The sequence below is a fragment of the Acipenser ruthenus genome, chromosome 53 (genome assembly GCF_902713425.1).
Source record: "Acipenser ruthenus chromosome 53, fAciRut3.2 maternal haplotype, whole genome shotgun sequence".
Classification (NCBI taxonomy): Eukaryota; Metazoa; Chordata; class Actinopteri; order Acipenseriformes; family Acipenseridae; genus Acipenser; species Acipenser ruthenus.
Genome location: NC_081241.1, coordinates 164,191 through 181,462, shown reverse-complemented (window position 1 = coordinate 181,462; position 17,272 = coordinate 164,191). Strand labels below are relative to the sequence as shown.

The following is a 17,272-nucleotide window of genomic DNA, read 5'->3' as shown; positions in this document are numbered from 1 at the left end:
AACGTGATAGACTGAATTTTTCTCATTTCTTAATACTCATTAACATGGTTTTTCAAATGAGAATGAGAAAGAAAGAGGGGAATGAGAGAGAAAGAGGTCTGGTAAAGCATAGGGAAGCATTGTAAAGCACATAGAGGGCTGGTAAAGCATTGGGAAGTATTGTAAAGCACAGAGAGGTCTGGTAAAGTATAGGGAAGCATTGTAAAGCACACAGAGGTCTGGTGAAGCATAGGGAAGCATTGTAAAGCACAGAGAGGTCTGGTAAAGTATAGGGAAGCATTGTAAAGCACAGGGAGGTCTGGTAAAGCATAGGGAAGCATTGTAAACCACAGAGAGGTCTGGACTCTAACCCTGGGCTTGAGACTCAGCTCAGTGATTTGGATTCCTGAACAGCTTCTTAGTAAAGGTATTATTCAGCATGCCGCCGCACCGTGAACTAATAAGAAAAGACTTTCAGTACCTGGCAGGCTCTTGTGACATATCAGGAGGGTCATTCTCTTTACTCCTTCTTCTTCTCCTTGGAGTCGGGTCCATGCCTCTCTCTACTGAATCACTCGTTCCTCAGTTAGCTGGGTTTCTCCTCTGCAACACAATTGAAACAAGTCCGTTGTTAAAGAGTACAGCGCTTCAAATGTCATTTTTCTTTCTCTTTCTTTAGAGCGGCCCCTTATCTTTTCATGCTGTTTGAAATCATCCCGAGTGCTTCTTGTTATCACATTTACTCAAATGCTGGGTTCGTTTTTGGAAACGTCTGTGTTGCTAATTGAGTGCCACGGGAGCATTGTATTTTAAACAATTTTGTATCAATTAAGATTATTTTTCATTTTGAGTTATTCATTTTGAACTTTAAATATACAGTTTAATACTAACTGTTACAACAGCACCTAATAGGAAAAACAAAAATGATGATCTTTTTGTATGTTTTGTCCAGTTGTTCTGCTTGGATTTTGGTGTCTGACCAAATTTATATTAGAGCTTGAGTTTCTCGCACTGTTCATGTCGTTAGGGTTACCCGATTTGCCCTGAAAAACTAAATAAGACGTTCTTTTTCTCCTAGTCACTGACGCAGTACCAAAATAACAGTATTGTGCAGTAAAGAAACAAGGACCAGGGGTCACAAATGGAGATTAGATAAAGGGGCATTCAGAACAGAAAATAGGAGGCACTTTTTTACACAGAGAATTGTGAGGGTCTGGAACCAACTCCCCAGTAATGTTGTTGAAGCTGACACCCTGGGATCCTTCAAGATGCTGCCTGATGAGATTCTGAGATCAATAAGCTACTAACAACCAAACGAGCAAGATGGGCCAAATGGGTCCTCCTCTCGTTTGGAAACTTTCTTATGTTCTTACGTATTTAACAGAATAATAGTTTTGCCAAATTAGAGTGGAATAGTTGTATGCTTGTGTCTTTAGAAAATATCAGTTTACAAAAGCTCCCTTATTTTGCAGACTCCATGTTCACAAGTATGCGGAAGCCCCTTTGGCAGTCAGCATACTCTGTCATCATAAGTCACATGACCGGAACCTGCGTGACGTCGAGTTATTTTGCTTAAACATCAATAATAACCGAACAACAAAGAAGAAGAAGCGAAAAGGATGGAAAATACAAAGAAAAAATGATGCAGCCTATCATTGTGATAAGATGAAATATTGAAGTACCTTGACAAGATGTTTTGCCGGTACGCAGTTCCGGGCCGTACCGGCTGACTTTCAACTCTGATTATTAGTATTACTATTACAACTGAAATCATTAACGAGGGGAGCACAGAGCACCCCGATATACTCACAGCAGAACAGCCTCCATTCACAAAACCTATAGCAACGCGATCATTAACGAGGGGAGCACAGAGCACCCCGATATACTCACAGCAGAACAGCCTCCATTCACAAAACCTATAGCAACGCGATCATTAACGAGGGGAGCACAGAGCACCCTGATATACTCACAGCAGAACAGCCTCCATTCACAAAACCTATAGCAACGCGATCATTAACGAGGGGAGCACAGAGCACCCCGATATACTCACAGCAGAACAGCCTCCATTCACAAAACCTATAGCAACGCGATCATTAACGAGGGGAGCACAGATTTGCAATTTCCAGTAAAATGTAATGTTTCTATATTCCAATCTGTGCCAAACGTCACTTTAAAACCCGTGTATTATGAATGTAAAGCCTAGTCCGGGTCTGTCCCGCGACACACCCGTTTCATTTACACTGTAATGCGGACTCACATGAACATAATATTTCTACCTGTGCTGAGTGGGAGCTGCAGAGGGACTGTGTTTTACGTAACTTCGTTAAACTGCAATAAACACTCTGTCTGACTTTGTGTCCTCACCTAGGACTGTATAAAGCAGGATAGGACAGTCAATCCCGTGATGCAGTTCTGTACTCAATTACAGGCGCCATTTGTGGAGCCCACTCAGTACTGAATACATTGCGGAGATGCTGTGGAGCCCACTCAGTACTGAATACATTGCGGAGATGCTGTGGAGCCCACTCAGTACTGAATACATTGCGGAGATGCTGTGGAGCCCACTCAGTACTGAATACATTGCGGAGATGCTGTGGAGCCCACTCAGTACTGAATACATTGCGGAGATGCTGTGGAGCCCACTCAGTACTGAATACATTGCGGAGATGCTGTGCTGCAGCGCCAGGATATACCGGTGTTTCTTTTAATAACAATACAAAATATCGTTAATATAAAGAGACTGACTGTTATTTATGTGATTTAATGCTTGATTATGTGAAGAAACATTTTGCCAGGGCGAGCGTGAACACGTTAAAAGCATTGCGAGCGCGCTGTGAAAGAGCTCTACGGGCTCCAGGAATGCGTCACTGTTTACTAACTCCGCCCACTTGTGACATCATTGTCCTATCGTTCTTTATATAGTCCTAGGTCCGTCCCCAGTGATTCGTAAAGCCGACAGCTATTGGCTGGTCTCAACACATATTATTCAAGAGTTTCGTCAGACTTTCCAACAAGCAAGACTTTCATTTGACGCGCGTTTTATGGCGCCTCGTTATCATAACGTCTCTTATTATCATTAACGCCCGAATTATAATTATACGATTTTAAACCATCAAAAACGAAACCTGCCGAACCTCTGGAACCAGACCGATAAAAAGAAACTCAAAACTGGATGTCAAAAATGGAAGCAAAAGACGAAAAAAATAAATAAACTGCAATAAACACACTGTCAACCTTTCTGTGTACATTTCAAAATGATTATTCCTGTGAAGGGAGTGTTCTGTTTTCTGTTAACTGTTACTAAGTAGGCTAAACTAAAAAAAAAAGGGCGCTACAGGTAATAATTAGATTTTACTGCATTATTATTATTATTATTATTATTATTATTATTATTATTATTATTATTATTATTATTATTATTATTATTATTTATTTCTTAGCAGACACCCTTATCCAGGGCGACTTACAGGAGTTATAAAATATCACATTACAGATAAGAGCCGTTATAAATACAGTCAAGTCAGCGGCAAACAGGAGCAAATTCAACTGAGAACAATACAGAAAATAATCACGTTTGAGAGCAAATTCGACTAAGAGCCGTTAAACGTCTCATAAAAACAATTGTTTAGAATTTGAGTTTGGTTTCCTTTCAGAGTAAATTCAAATACAAGATACAGGAAACAGTTCTAACTGAGAGCAGTAGTTTAGGCCTACTGTAGATATTTATACAAAATGTTTTTGTTTGTTTGTTTTTTAACTCAGACAACTCCAGACATGTCCGGCTTAGAGAGGGACAACTAATTCTGAAGACCGTTTTGAAAGAAATATATTGTTGCTGTGGGGGTGGCTAGAGTCTCAAACTGGGGGTCCATTCCCTGGGGCTTGAGGTCTCGGAGGGTCTCTTCAAGCTCCTCTCTGCAAAGACAAGTTTATAATCCTAATGTTAGGATGTTTTTAATATTACACTCTTCAATATCACCGCGACAGCATCGCCCCATGAAATCATAAACACATCGTTACACTAAAATGATTTCGCGTTGAAATTTCTTTGACGCTGTCATGCTTCTCAGACGCTTTGTGTGGTCAAATTGATCACATGACCCGGGAGCCGTTATCATTTGTAAAACCTGCCTTTGAGAAGCTTGTCTGGAGACTCCTAACTGCCAGACAGCCTTCCCCGTTCCATTCAAATCATGTGACAGTGTGACCTTTCAACTCTGTGTACAGGCAGAGTTGAAAGGTCACTGTTAGACTGATAAGGAGGGGAGACATGTAGAATTTAAAACCGGCTTATCCTCTACGGTAACCCTGCGAGGTATTTTTTAACAAACCTCCTCAGTTTCTCCTCCTTGTACATCGCCTCCAGCTCCTTGTTATCCCTCCTCAGTCTCTCCAGTTCCTCCTTGTCCTCCGAGCCCCCCTCTGTCTGCTCCTGAGCTTTCCCTCTGTTGATGAGAAACACGCATGCAAATAACCATCATCACAGACATGTTACTATTCATTAAAAACCCTAAACACAGCTCCCAAGTGAAAGGGCAGCAGTTACTGGGAGAGTCATTGAGGTGCTGGTGCTGCTGGTGAACCTGGACTGGAGTCGTCAGGTATGTTATTAAACTGGAGCACGCATGCCTCTGCAGAGAGAGGAGATAAAACCTGATATTACCTGGCAGGCTCTTTGCTGTTCCTTCTCCTTGGAGTTGGGTTCATGTCTCTCTCTCTTCCAATTCACTCGTTCCTCGGTTAGCTGTGTTTCTGCAGCAGAAGTGAAACAAGTCAGTAACTAATGAGTACAGAGCCTCAAAAGATCCTTTCTTTAGACCGCCCCCTTATCATTTCATGAGGTTTCATCATCCCAAGCCCTTCTTATTATTGCTGTTACTCCAATACTGGGTTGAATTATTTTTTTGGATGAGTCTGCTATTTGTTTGTTTGCAAATTCAAACACAGTGAATATATAATATATTGTGTAAAACGAATCACGCCTGTGTTATTGTAGTGTAGCAGTGTGGAGTAGTGTTTAGGGCACTGGACTCTTGACCGGAGGGTCGTGGGTTCAATCCCACGTGGGGGACACTGCTGCTGTGCCCTCGAGCAAGGTACTTTACCTAGATTGCTCCAGTAAAAACCCAACTGTATAAATGGGTAATTGTATGTACAGTTGGGTTTTTACTGGAGCAATCTAGGTAAAGTACCTTGCTCAAGGGTACAGCAGCAGTGTCCCCCCCACCTGGGATTGAACCCACGACCCTCCGGTCAGGAGTCCAGAGCCCTCTCCACTACTCCACACTGCTGCCCTAATTGTTTATAAATTATCTCTTTGGATTTTTGAAATGGTTTGATAATGTTTTTTCCTTGTGGTGTTGTTGTTATTATTATTATTATTATTATTATTATTATTATTATTATTATTGTGTTTTAATTGTTTATAAATTATCTCATCGGATGCATTTCGTCTACTCATTAGGCAGTTCAAAGTTTCAATATTTATTTATTTATTGCTTACTTGAACAATAATGTGAGAGAAATATCATCACAATAAAGAAGACATTTCCATGGATATCGTAAATCACAATCAAATTGCATTACATGTGCAATCTGCCCACAGTGGAAAAGCAGAAACGTGTTTTAAGCCTGGCCTTTGTCGCCCTCTTCAGGACAAACTCTGCAGCTGCGCAGAGCTGATTGAAATTTATTCTTTTCACTTGGGAAATGTAGAGCTATTCACACAACATTGAGGACTGTTCTAAGCGCTGTTTTAAAGACTGTTTATATATATATATATATATATATATATATATATATATATATATATATATATATATATATATAACATATATAACAATGACCACACAGTGTTGCTTTAACTAAACAATACCAGCAGACCAGCCTATTTCATACAGGTCTTTGTAACTAAACAATACCAGCAGACCAGCCTATTTCATACAGGTCTTTGTAACTAAACAATACCAGCAGACCAGCCTATTTCATACAGGTCTTTGTAACTAAACAATACCAGCAGATCAGCCTATTTCATACAGGTCTTTGTAACTAAACTATACCAGCAGACCACCCTATTTCATACAGGTCTTTGTAACTAAACTATACCAGCAGACTAGTCTATTTCATACAGGTCTTTGTAACTAAACAATACCAGCAGACCAGCCTATTTCATACAGGTCTTTGTAACTAAACAATACCAGCAGACCAGCCTATTTCATACAGGTCTTTGGAACTAAACAATACCAGCAGACCAGCCTATTTCATACAGGTCTTTGTAACTAAACAATACCAGCAGACCAGCCTATTTCATACAGGTCTTTGTAACTAAACTATACCAGCAGACCAGCCTATTTCATACAGGTCTTTGTCCAGTGACTGCTGGGTCTGATGTAAGAAGAAAAAAACAGAGCGATTCAGCCTATTGTATCTTTCAAAGGTTTGCCTGCCAGTTGAAGGAGCCAATGATAGCAGGGTAATACTATTGTGAAGCTGCTCAAAGAACACTACAGGTACAGTCCTGAATCCTCCCAGAAGCTGAGGGTGTGAAGTATAGAAGAACTGAAAAGTCTGCTCTGGATAGACAAACACCAAAAAGATAACAAAGTTACAAACTGAATGAAAGGAGGCAGTACAATATTGTGGGATCAAATAAAAGCAGGTTTTTCACATCTTCAGCGTGCCCAGCTGGCACGAGCCTGTGAGGCTCTGTTGTCTTCAGAGCTCAAGCTCGGGTTCAAATGATTTCAATCGCTTCTCGACTCTGGGATCAAGCTATCAGACACTTCCAGATGGTTAGTCAAGCTGACAGCCCCTAAAAGACTAAAACATCCCATTTAAAACACATGAAAGCCCCGTGCAGCCAGTCTACCCAGGCTAAGTGGTTGAGAAAGAGAGAGGGAGAGAGGTATAAAGGGAAGGGGTGTATATCTCAGCCAGTCTACCGTATATCCGTGACGTGTGGTGGTGACTGAAAATATATAAAAAAATGATCTGATCTTAAATGAAAAGAAAGACAAATATCATGCTATTTGGTTCGGAGAAAATGATACAAAATACTAGTTCAAATTTCTCTATTGTTACTCGTAACACCACAGCATTGGAGAGAGCCGACACTTTTAAATATCTAGGGGTTTATATTGACACAACTCTTCAATTTGATAAACCCATTAAAGATGTATGTAGTAAAATTGGAAGGAAGCTTGGAGGATTGTGTGGTCAGCGCCACTGTGTAAGCTTTACAGCAAGGTTTAAATGAGTTACTTGTGTTCCCTATTCTAGACTATAATGATGTGATGTGCGGGTCTGCTAGTGAGGAATCGCTGAAGAAGATCGATACAATGTGTAACAGGATGTGTATCTGTGTGCTCCCGTGTACTCCGCTAGCGCATCACTGCAGCGCGTATTCTACATTAAACTTGCGATCGCTGCTAACAGAAGGAATTATCACTGGAATCGGATTCTCTTTAAAGGGGCACACAACACATTACCAGTTTATTTAAACAGCTTGTTTCTGAGTTTACCTGTAAATACAGCCTATCGTAATGTCTGAGACACACAATACTTTAATATACCGTCTGGGAAAAGTGCTGCGGGAAGAAAGTCTTTCGTTTTGTTCTGCTGCTACAGACTGGAAGCTGTTACCCGCAGGACTGAGACCTGACATCTCCTGTGGGAATTAAAAAAACAAATCCTGTTGTTCTAGTGCTTAAACAGGCTTGTGTGTGTGCTGTGTAAATCTGAGGTGTACTTTGTGTATTGTCTTGTCATTATGCGTTTATATTATTTTTATTTTTGAAACCTGTAACCTGCTGCTGTTATTTCTAGCACGCCTTTGTAAACGAGCTACTTGTAGCTCACATGGCCTTCCTAAATAAGGAATTAAAAATCAAATAAATAAATAATAAAGAGCGCGTCACGTTTCCGGTTATAACCGCACTGAAATATACTGGCTTTAAAACAAGAAAAGACAACCGATGCAGCTGCGCAGCAGAGACAAGAGAACGAGGCAAGCGCGTTTATTGTTTGGAAAGTAACTGTAATGTTATTACTGCCATTAAAAGCTAAACGCGTTATATTACCTCGTTATTGACTAAAGTAATATTATTACAGTAAGGCGCTACTAAAGTAACGAGATGCCGTTCAAACCGTCATCACAAACACGTGTAACAGAACATTCCTTAATTTTACATGTTATAGATCTGGGGCTAAAACACAAAGTCAGACTCTTCAGCCCTGATATTAAACAGTTGTTAATATCAGTTGCTTCATTCCTAATCTTAACATTGTAATATTTGTTGGGGGATTTAGAAACAGTTTCATAGAATATCTGATTCTGCAGTTTCTGCTCCCCCTGCTTGTCTAAACCTGGCCTCAGTCCCAAACCCCGCCTCTCAGAGCTTTACACAACTCCAGGAAATCAGCGCAGTGAAGTTTCGTTTCTTGTGAAATCGTCAGTCTCTCTGTCTCTCTGCAGCAAGAATGGCTTCAAAAGTATGGTCAGAGGATCGGTTTAGCTGTTCAGTATGTCTGGAGCTATTGAAGGACCCAGTCGCTATTCCATGTGGACACAGTTACTGTATGGGGTGTATTAAGAACTACTGGGATCAGACTGATCATACAGGTGTCTACAGCTGCCCCCAGTGCAGAAAGACCTTTACCCCAAGGCCTGATCTGTGCAGAAACACCATGCTGGCCGAACTTCTGGAGGAATTAAAGAAGACAGGACTCAATCCTCCTCCTGCTCAAAGTTATGCTGGACCTGGAGATGTGCCGTGTGATTTCTGCACTGGGAGAAAGTTCAAAGCTGTGAAATCCTGTTTGACGTGCCTGGCCTCTTACTGTGAAACACACGTCAAGCCACACTATGAGGGGGCTGCTTTCAAGAGGCACAAGCTGATCAATGCAATTGGAAATCTGGAGCAGAAGCTTTGTGCTGAACACCAGAAGGTTTTGGAGGGGTTCTGCAGAACAGATCAGACGTGTATTTGTTGGCTGTGTGCAGAGGAGGAACACAAGGGTCATGATATAGTCTCAGCTGGGACTGGGAAACAGGTAAGGGTTTGAACCATTTCCTTGTAGCTATCCTAGAAGATAAGAATTCCCAGGGATATTTAACATGTCTGTTTACTAGGTTATACAGTTTCACATGAGATCAGATTTTAATTGTATATTAAGAGCTATTTAAAGAGCCCTAGTTTTTTAATTGTTCTATCTAAACTATGATGTACTAACATGTATTTCAGGGTGTAACAGGGGTGTTGTTATGGGTGTGGCTATCGCTGATTGACAGGAGAGACACAAGAGGTTTTCTTTGATACAAAAAACACAAAACATTCAAAACAAAACACTGCTCGAAAACAACTAGAAAATAAAAGATGACCAAACAAGAAAGGAGGTCCCGCTCCAGGAACAGTCTCCCTGACACCTCCTCTCTAGACATGGGTGGGATTAAAATCCCCTAAACTTGTTCCCTATTCCTTCCAGTGCAAACGATCCTGGTTAACTCACACAGTGATCCGAGATACATTTTTCCTCTTGTGTTTTTCTCACCCTGGTTAACACACGCAGTTGTGAGGATCCTACAGCAACACTCTCCTTCCCAGACAGTCTGTATCCCTGCTTGTAGAACCAAGAAACTGGCTTTTCAGACCCTTTTTAAAGGCATGTGGCCGGGGCTGAGAGATAATCAATTAATCAATTAACACCTGGACACATTCCACACCTGGATTTGAATATGCCCTGCCATATCTAGCACACACTTGATTATCAAAAACATTATTTACAATTAAATAAATATACACTATTTACACGTGCAGGACCTCAGCCCTGCCTCACAGGGTAAGAAGGATTTGTTCAGATGTTTTGTGGTGCATTGGAATGTGTAGTGTAAAATTAGCATGATTTATATTCCTAATGTTTTTTTTATATATGTCTTGCAACTTAATAAAATCATAGATCAGTTTCATTGTTTAAGATATTATAGTTTAATTAGTTAAACTTTTTAAAAATGACATTCCCAGAAAAGTCAAGCACCTAATTTAAAAAAAGCAGAAAAGACCAAGATTAATATGATATACAATATACAAGATTAATATGATAGGCTCTCGACTCTTTACTGGAGGGTCGTGGGTTCAGTCCCAGGTGGGGACACTGCTGTTGTACCCTTGAGCAAGTTACTTTACCTAGATTGCTCCAGTAAAAACCCAACTGTATAAATGGAGAATTGTATGTAAAAAATAAAGTGATATCTTGTAACAATTGTATGTCACCCTGGATAAGGGCATCTCCTATGATATAAATTAATAATATTAATAATATAAAAGATTAAGATGATATACAATATAAATCGGGCAGAAAAAATAGCTTAATTTGGTGCGTTAAAACACATTTTTACATGATTAAAACAGATATGTTTAAGTTAGTTTAAAACGAAATTTAATAACCTATTTAGGATTTTGTTTGTTAAAATCTACAATTTCTTTCGCTCACCCTACTAGTCCCCTCTTTCCTTTGCTCTCTTCCACAGTGAAGTCCTTCTGCTCACGGGCTCATTCTTCTGGGGATTTTGTGTATTTAGGCATTTTTTACACTGATTTCATTGTTTTGTATCAGTGCTGTTTTATCTGTGCTTATCGATTAAAAACAGAAATCAGAAGCCCTAAATATCCATTAAAGAGAAAGCTGCTTCAGTTTCCTAGGTGCTTCACAAAACAAACATGTAACACATGCTAGATCAGCCATCATTCACTGTTACTAGTATGAAACAGTACCATCTAGTGGACAGCTACTGTGGATCAAGTGTCCTTTTGTATTGCTGGCAGCTGTGGACTAGATGGTGCTGTATCTTACTACTATACACACATGTTGTCTGAAACTGCTGCCTTTGTCCAAGTTTAAACCACCTCCAAGGAAGTTTTCAATTTAATTCAGCTATCACATGTAAACATGGATTAAAATGAGTGGTGCAATGTCATTATATTTTAATCTTTTTAATGTTTAACATTGGATTAATTTTAAACAAGGATTACATATAAATCCTGGTTTAAGGTTTTCTGCAACATGATTCAAATATAATCCTTGATTTAATCTGGGTTAGTGGTTAATCCACGCTGGTGCATTCGACCCTTAGGGTATCTGTGTGCATAATGTGTGTATCGTTACACAGAGAATTGTGAGGGTCTGGAACCAACTCCCCAGTAATGTTGTTGAAGCTGACACCCTGGGATCTACTAACAACCAAACGAGCAAGATGGGCCGAATGGCGTCCTCTCGTTTGTAAACTTTCTTATGTTCTTATGTTCTTATGTTAATCTAACTTCATATAAAGGGGGGAGAGGTGTGAAAACACAGCCTGCTCTTAAATATCCTGTGTTGGGTGTGACAGGATATCACTCAATGCCCCATCAGAAATGTCACTGTGTCACTGTGTTTCTACACAGAAGCAGCTGGGAGAGACACAGACAGAAATACAACAGAGAATCCAGGAGAGACTCAAAGAAATTGAAGAACTGAAACAGGCTGTGGAGACACTGAAAGTGGGTATTGACAAGAGGGGGGTATTATTATTATTATTATTATTATTATTATTATTATTATTATTATTATTATTATTATTAAGAGATGGACTGGAACACATCTACAGAAGTTTACTGTCTATGCCTGATGTGTTTTTGATATCAATTCTAACCATGTCTCCTCTACTGTGTTCTTTCACTCAGAGATCTGCATGCATAGAAATAAAGGAAAGTGAGAAGATCTTTACTGAGCTGATCCGATCCATTGAGAAGATCCACACTGAGGTTATTGAGCTGATTGGAGCTAACGAGAAGGCTGCAGTGAATCAGGCTGAAGGACGCATGAAGAAACTGGAGCAGGAGATTGCTGAGCTAAGGAGGAGAAACGCTGAGCTGAAACAGCTTTCAGAGACAGAGGATCACATCCATTTTCTACAGGTAACATCACTGCTTGTTAGAAAATCTCAAGTCCATAACTGGGACGGTTTCAGACAGAGCTCTCCAATTGAATGAATCCTTGCTTTTCCCCAGGAATGTTTTGGACCCCATTCTGTTTCACTGAAAACTCATTTTCTCCACTTTCCTGTTGTAGAATTTCCAGTCTCTCTGTGCCCCTCCTGAAGCTGGAGACTTACCCAGCGTTACTGTCAATACAGACATCTCTTTTGGGGCTGTGAGGAAAGCTTATAAGATATATGATGGAGAGGAAGGAACACAAGACTCCAGTGCAGTGGCAGACATGTTCACATTGACTTTGGCTGCTGCACTGATACAGAAGAAATACATATTCATTGTAATCATGAACATCTTGAAGTACGGATTTTTACATCCTGAAATGCCGTGAATAAGCCTTGTTTCTTTTCAGATTGCTGTTTGGAGTCTTGTGTGTGTTGTGTATTAATCCACATGTTTCAATTCTATTTCTCTCTCTTTTTTCTGGCCAGTGAATAAAGTTGCAGTTTACAGTCTGCAGGCTCCAGAGCCAAGGAACAGAGCTGAGTTTTTAAAATGTAAGTCTGTTTTCACTGAAACATTTGATTGAAAGATGTGTCACTCCATTGTGAGAAGAGCCAACACTACAGAACAGGGAGGGGTGGAGCTTGAGAGTAGCAATTATTATTATTTATTAGTAATTTTGAAGCCATTAATCTACACTCCTCTCCAACAAGTATTGGTTCAGATGAATACATGCAGGGAGGAGGGGGCAGGGAGGAGAGAGCATGGAGAAGATATCAGGGAGCAGGGAAAATGGAGGAAGGAGGAGGGAGCACTGTGGAGGGAGCAGGGAGGAGGGAGAAAAGAAGATTGAGGCGGGAGCATAGAGGGAGGAGGGAGGAGGGAGCAGTAAGGCTGCATGGATGAGGAAGCAGGGAGGAGGGAGCATAGAGGGAGGAGGGCACAGGGAGGAGGGAGCAGGGAGGAGAGAGCAGGGAAAAAGGTGGAGGGAGGATGCAGCAGGGAGCATGCAGGAGAGATCAGGGAGCATGTGAATTGTGTGAATTGTGACAGGAGTTAAATTAGGTGCGATCTTTCATTTTCCATTTTAAACGTGATTCAGGTGCGTTTGTCTCTAGACTGATGTGAACTGGAGGAACGCTAATCAAAGTTTATCAGCGTTTATATTTATGTAATGTAAACTAGATAACTCTGCTATTCAGAAGAAGCTTCTTTTTATACATGGGATATAAAAAGAAAAACTGTGTCATGTAAGATATAGCAAAGTTATATTTAGAAAAACCACGATGTGAAACAACACAGATCACAGAAATGACACATTTTTGCATTGTCGTTGAGACACTAATGACTAAATAATCATCAATTGAATTTGTGAAGGGGGGGAGCAAAGGACACACACACTGCCTATCACACACACACACCCTGCCTATCACACACACACACACCCTGCCTATCACACACACACACCCTGCCTATCACACACACACACACACCCTGCCTATCACACACACACACACACACACACACACACCCTGCCTATCACACACACACACACACACACCCTGCCTATCACACACACACACACACACACACCCTGCCTATCACACACACACACACCCTGCCTATCACACACACACACACCCTGCCTATCACACACACACACACACCCTGCCTATCACACACACACACACACACACTCACACACCCTGCCTATCACACACACACACCCACACTCACACACACACACCCTGCCTATCACACACACACACTCACACACACACACACACCCTGCCTATCACACACACACACACACACACACACACCCTGCCTATCACACACACACACACACACACTCACACACACACACACACCCTGCCTATCACACACACTCACACACACACGCTGCCCCATGCGGTATTTTTATAATCTCTGGTGAGCCATTTTTTTCCCTTACTCTACTTAGTTTATGTCAGTGAGTTTTTAAACAGAGAGTGAACTCCATAAAGAATTGTATTTAAAATAGCAACAACTTTGATAACGTGCACACAGTTTAAAATAAGGTTTGCATTGTGTGAGACAGTACAGAGAAAACCGCGATTGCTGTGGTCTGTACTAGGAGTGATACGAGACTGCAACCAAAGAGAACACTTTGAACTTGTAACTTAAAAACAGCCCGTTCCCTTTTAAGCACGAAATGGGTATCCACCGCTTTAAAAAAATAAAAATAAAAAAAGAAACTCTTCTGATAATAAGCTAACGTTTCCTGTAGTTTTTCGGGTGTCGTGGAGCTGAATTCTTCTTCTCTGCAGAGTGACATTCCTGTTTTGTGTTTGTTTTGTTTTTTTGTCGTCAGTGTTTCCGTGGCAATTGTTAGGGAGCGTGTTAAAATGACGCGCTTTCACATTTCTATTTTTCCATTTCTGTGTTCACGGGTTTGTTCTGAGGGTGGTTGTGTTTGCTCACATTTCTGTGAACCCTTTTTGTGTGAAGTGGATTCCCTTCAGTCCGAATCAGAGTGTATTTCAAAGCCCGTTGGTGTGGGTCCGGGTGATTTTTCGGGTGTCCGGTTTCTCCATGTTCACGGTGACTCCCTCATGGAAATGCAGCTCTGTCCTCAGATGGGATGCGGAGCGGCTGTTGCCGAGGTGGTTCCGATGTTGGAAACGCGGGTTTCTCTTGGATTGATCAGGGAGGGCTGGACGGGTTTCTTTATCAAGCGCTCCCGAGAGGATTGTGGGATGTGTTGCTGTTTAATATAACGTTATAACTACATTAATAACATACGCGTACAGACACCTTACAGTACGCTGCTAAAGAATAAGAATCACACGAAGCTGAATAATGTATAAAGAGATATTAAAAATAAAACATGTCTATATATGTTCGTTGCTGTGAGGGCAGATTCACATCCCAGCGCTTTGGTATCTCTGGGTTTGAAACGGCGCTCCATAAGTGTAACACCTATTATTATTATTATTATTATTATTATTATTATTATTTAGTTTTATTTATCAGCAATATAAAAACATATTATTATTTCTATTGTGTGTGTGTGTGTGTGTGTGTGTGTGTGTAAACATTATTTTTTAAACTATAATAATGTTCCACTGCGGCTCTCAGTGATGACGTTTCATGATTGCTTCAGCTCACATTCAGTAGGTTCGTCAGGCTGTGTGACTGACATATAATCTGACCAATGAAAATGCAGAAAGGGTGGAAACGGTTGTATTATTGGCTGATCGCCCCAAAACAGCAAAAAAAACGTCTGATTACTTGTGGAGAATGGAGGGGGGAGCAGGGAGGATGGAGGAGGGAGCAGGGAGGAAGGAGGAGAGAGCAGGCAGGACGGAGGAGGGAGCAGGCAGGATGGAGGAGGGAGCAGGGAGGAAGGAGCAGGGAGGATAGAGGAGGGAGGAGGGAGCAGGCAGGAGGGAGCAGGGAGAATGGAGGGGGGAGCAGGGAGGATGGAGGAGGGAGGAGGCAGGATGGAGGAAGGAGCAGGGAGGACAGAGGAGGGAGGAGGGAACAGGGAGGAGGGAGCAGGGAGAATGGAGGGGGGAGCAGGGAGGATGAAGGAGGGAGCAGGCAGAATGGAGGAGGGAGCAGGCAGGATGGAGGAGAGAGCAGGCAGGACGGAGGAGGGAGCAGGCAGGATGGAGGAGGGAGCAGGGAGGATGAAGGAGGGAGCAGGGAGGAAGGAGCAGGGAGGATAGAGGAGGGAGGAGGGAGCAGGCAGGAGGGAGCAGGGAGAATGGAGGGGGGAGCAGGGAGGATGGAGGAGGGAGGAGGCAGGATGGAGGAAGGAGCAGGGAGGACAGAGGAGGGAGGAGGGAACAGGGAGGAGGGAGCAGGGAGAATGGAGGGGGGAGCAGGGAGGATGAAGGAGGGAGCAGGCAGAATGGAGGAGGGAGCAGGCAGGATGGAGGAAGGAGCAGGGAGGACAGAGGAGGGAGGAGGGAACAGGGAGGAGGGAGCAGGCAGGAGGGAGCAGGGAGAATGGAGGGGGGAGAAGGGAGGATGAAGGAGGGAGCAGGCAGAATGGAGGAGGGAGCAGGCAGGATGGAGGAGGGAGCAGGGAGGAAGGAGCAGGGAGGATAGAGGAGGGAGCAGGCAGGAGGGAGCAGGGAGAAAGGAGGGGGGAGCAGGGAGGATGGAGGAGGGAGCAGGGAGGAGGGAACAGGGAGGAGGGAGCAGGCAGGGGGAGCAGGGATGATGGAGGAGGGAGCAGGGAGGATTCAGGTGGGAGCAGGGAGCAGGCAGCATGGAGGAGGGAGCAGGGAATAGGGAGCAGGGAGGATGCAGGTGGGAGCAGGGTGGATGGAGTAGGGAGAAGGGAGCAGGGAGGATGCTTGTGGGAGGAGGCAGGAGGGTGGAGGGAGCATTCAAGAGGGAGAAGGAAGCATAGAGGAAGGAGCATGGAGGATGGAGGAGGGAACAGGGACTGATGAAGCAGGGAGGAGGGAGTGATTTGAGGATGGCGCAGACAGTGACTGTTGTATGTTTCAATTCTATTTCTCTCTCTTTTTTTCTGCCCAGTGAATGAAGTTGCAGTTTACAGTCTGCAGGCTCCAGAGCCAAGGAACAGAGCTGAGTTTTTAAAATGTAAGTCTGTTTTCACTGAAACATTTGATTGAAAGATGTGTCACTCCATTGTGAGAAGAGCTATCACTACAGAACAGGGAGGGGTGGAGCTTGAGGGCAGCAAATATTATTATTTATTAGTAATTGTGAAGCCAATAATCTACACTCCTCTCCAACAAGTATTGGTTCAGATGAATACATGCAGAATGACTGGGGGAGGGGCATTTGTTGCCTGTTTTTCCACTCAGACCTTTCTCTCCCTAAATGAATCCCTGAATAGATAATCATCCCATCTTTTAATACATGTACAATGCATGTGAAACCAGTTGTGGGGTAAAATGAACAGCTATCCCTCCCAGTCATCCTGTGCTGGTAGTAAATGTATATTGCAGTATCACTGCACTTGTGGGATGGATTGCTCATTAAAATATTAGACAGATATTTGAAGAGTGGATGATATTCTATTGAAGATATTTAGTAAGCAAGGGGTCTGAGTGGGTAAAATGGCAACACATACCCTGTAGGAACATTAAGTGAACTGTAATTGTATGCAGAGCTGCATTTGATTGGTTCCAATTGAAGAAGTTTGGTAAGATCGAGGAATTATAATGAACAAAACAATCAAACAGCAAGAGGGTTTAAAGGGTTCATAAGGTCCTTTGTATTTTATTGTGTTGCATGTTCCCATGTGTTGCTACAACTGTTTACGTGAGGTGTGTGTATTGTTTTAATTATTTTACATT

General features: G+C 42.3%; 1 protein-coding gene across 1 annotated transcript; it reads left to right on the top strand.

The window, feature by feature from the left end:
- Nucleotides 1–8,335: 8,335 nt before the first annotated feature.
- Nucleotides 8,336–12,810, top strand: LOC131723113 (E3 ubiquitin-protein ligase TRIM47-like). The gene is made up of 4 exons (XM_059016536.1): nucleotides 8,336–9,030; nucleotides 11,418–11,513; nucleotides 11,697–11,930; nucleotides 12,085–12,810. Exons 1-4 carry the CDS (start codon nucleotides 8,458–8,460, stop codon nucleotides 12,334–12,336), a joined length of 1,155 nt encoding a protein of 384 aa, XP_058872519.1. The 5' UTR covers nucleotides 8,336–8,457; the 3' UTR covers nucleotides 12,337–12,810.
- The last annotated feature ends 4,462 nt before the right edge of the window (nucleotides 12,811–17,272 follow it).

Excerpts from the sequence above, each read along its gene's own strand:
- LOC131723113 (XM_059016536.1), top strand. The coding sequence starts at position 8,458 with ATGGCTTCAAAAGTATGGTCAGAGGATCGGTTTAGCTGTTCAGTATGT. Across the intron at positions 11,514-11,696 it reads AGGCTGTGGAGACACTGAAA|AGATCTGCATGCATAGAAAT; the intron begins GTGGGTATTGAC and ends TCTTTCACTCAG. Across the intron at positions 11,931-12,084 it reads ATCACATCCATTTTCTACAG|AATTTCCAGTCTCTCTGTGC; the intron begins GTAACATCACTG and ends TTCCTGTTGTAG.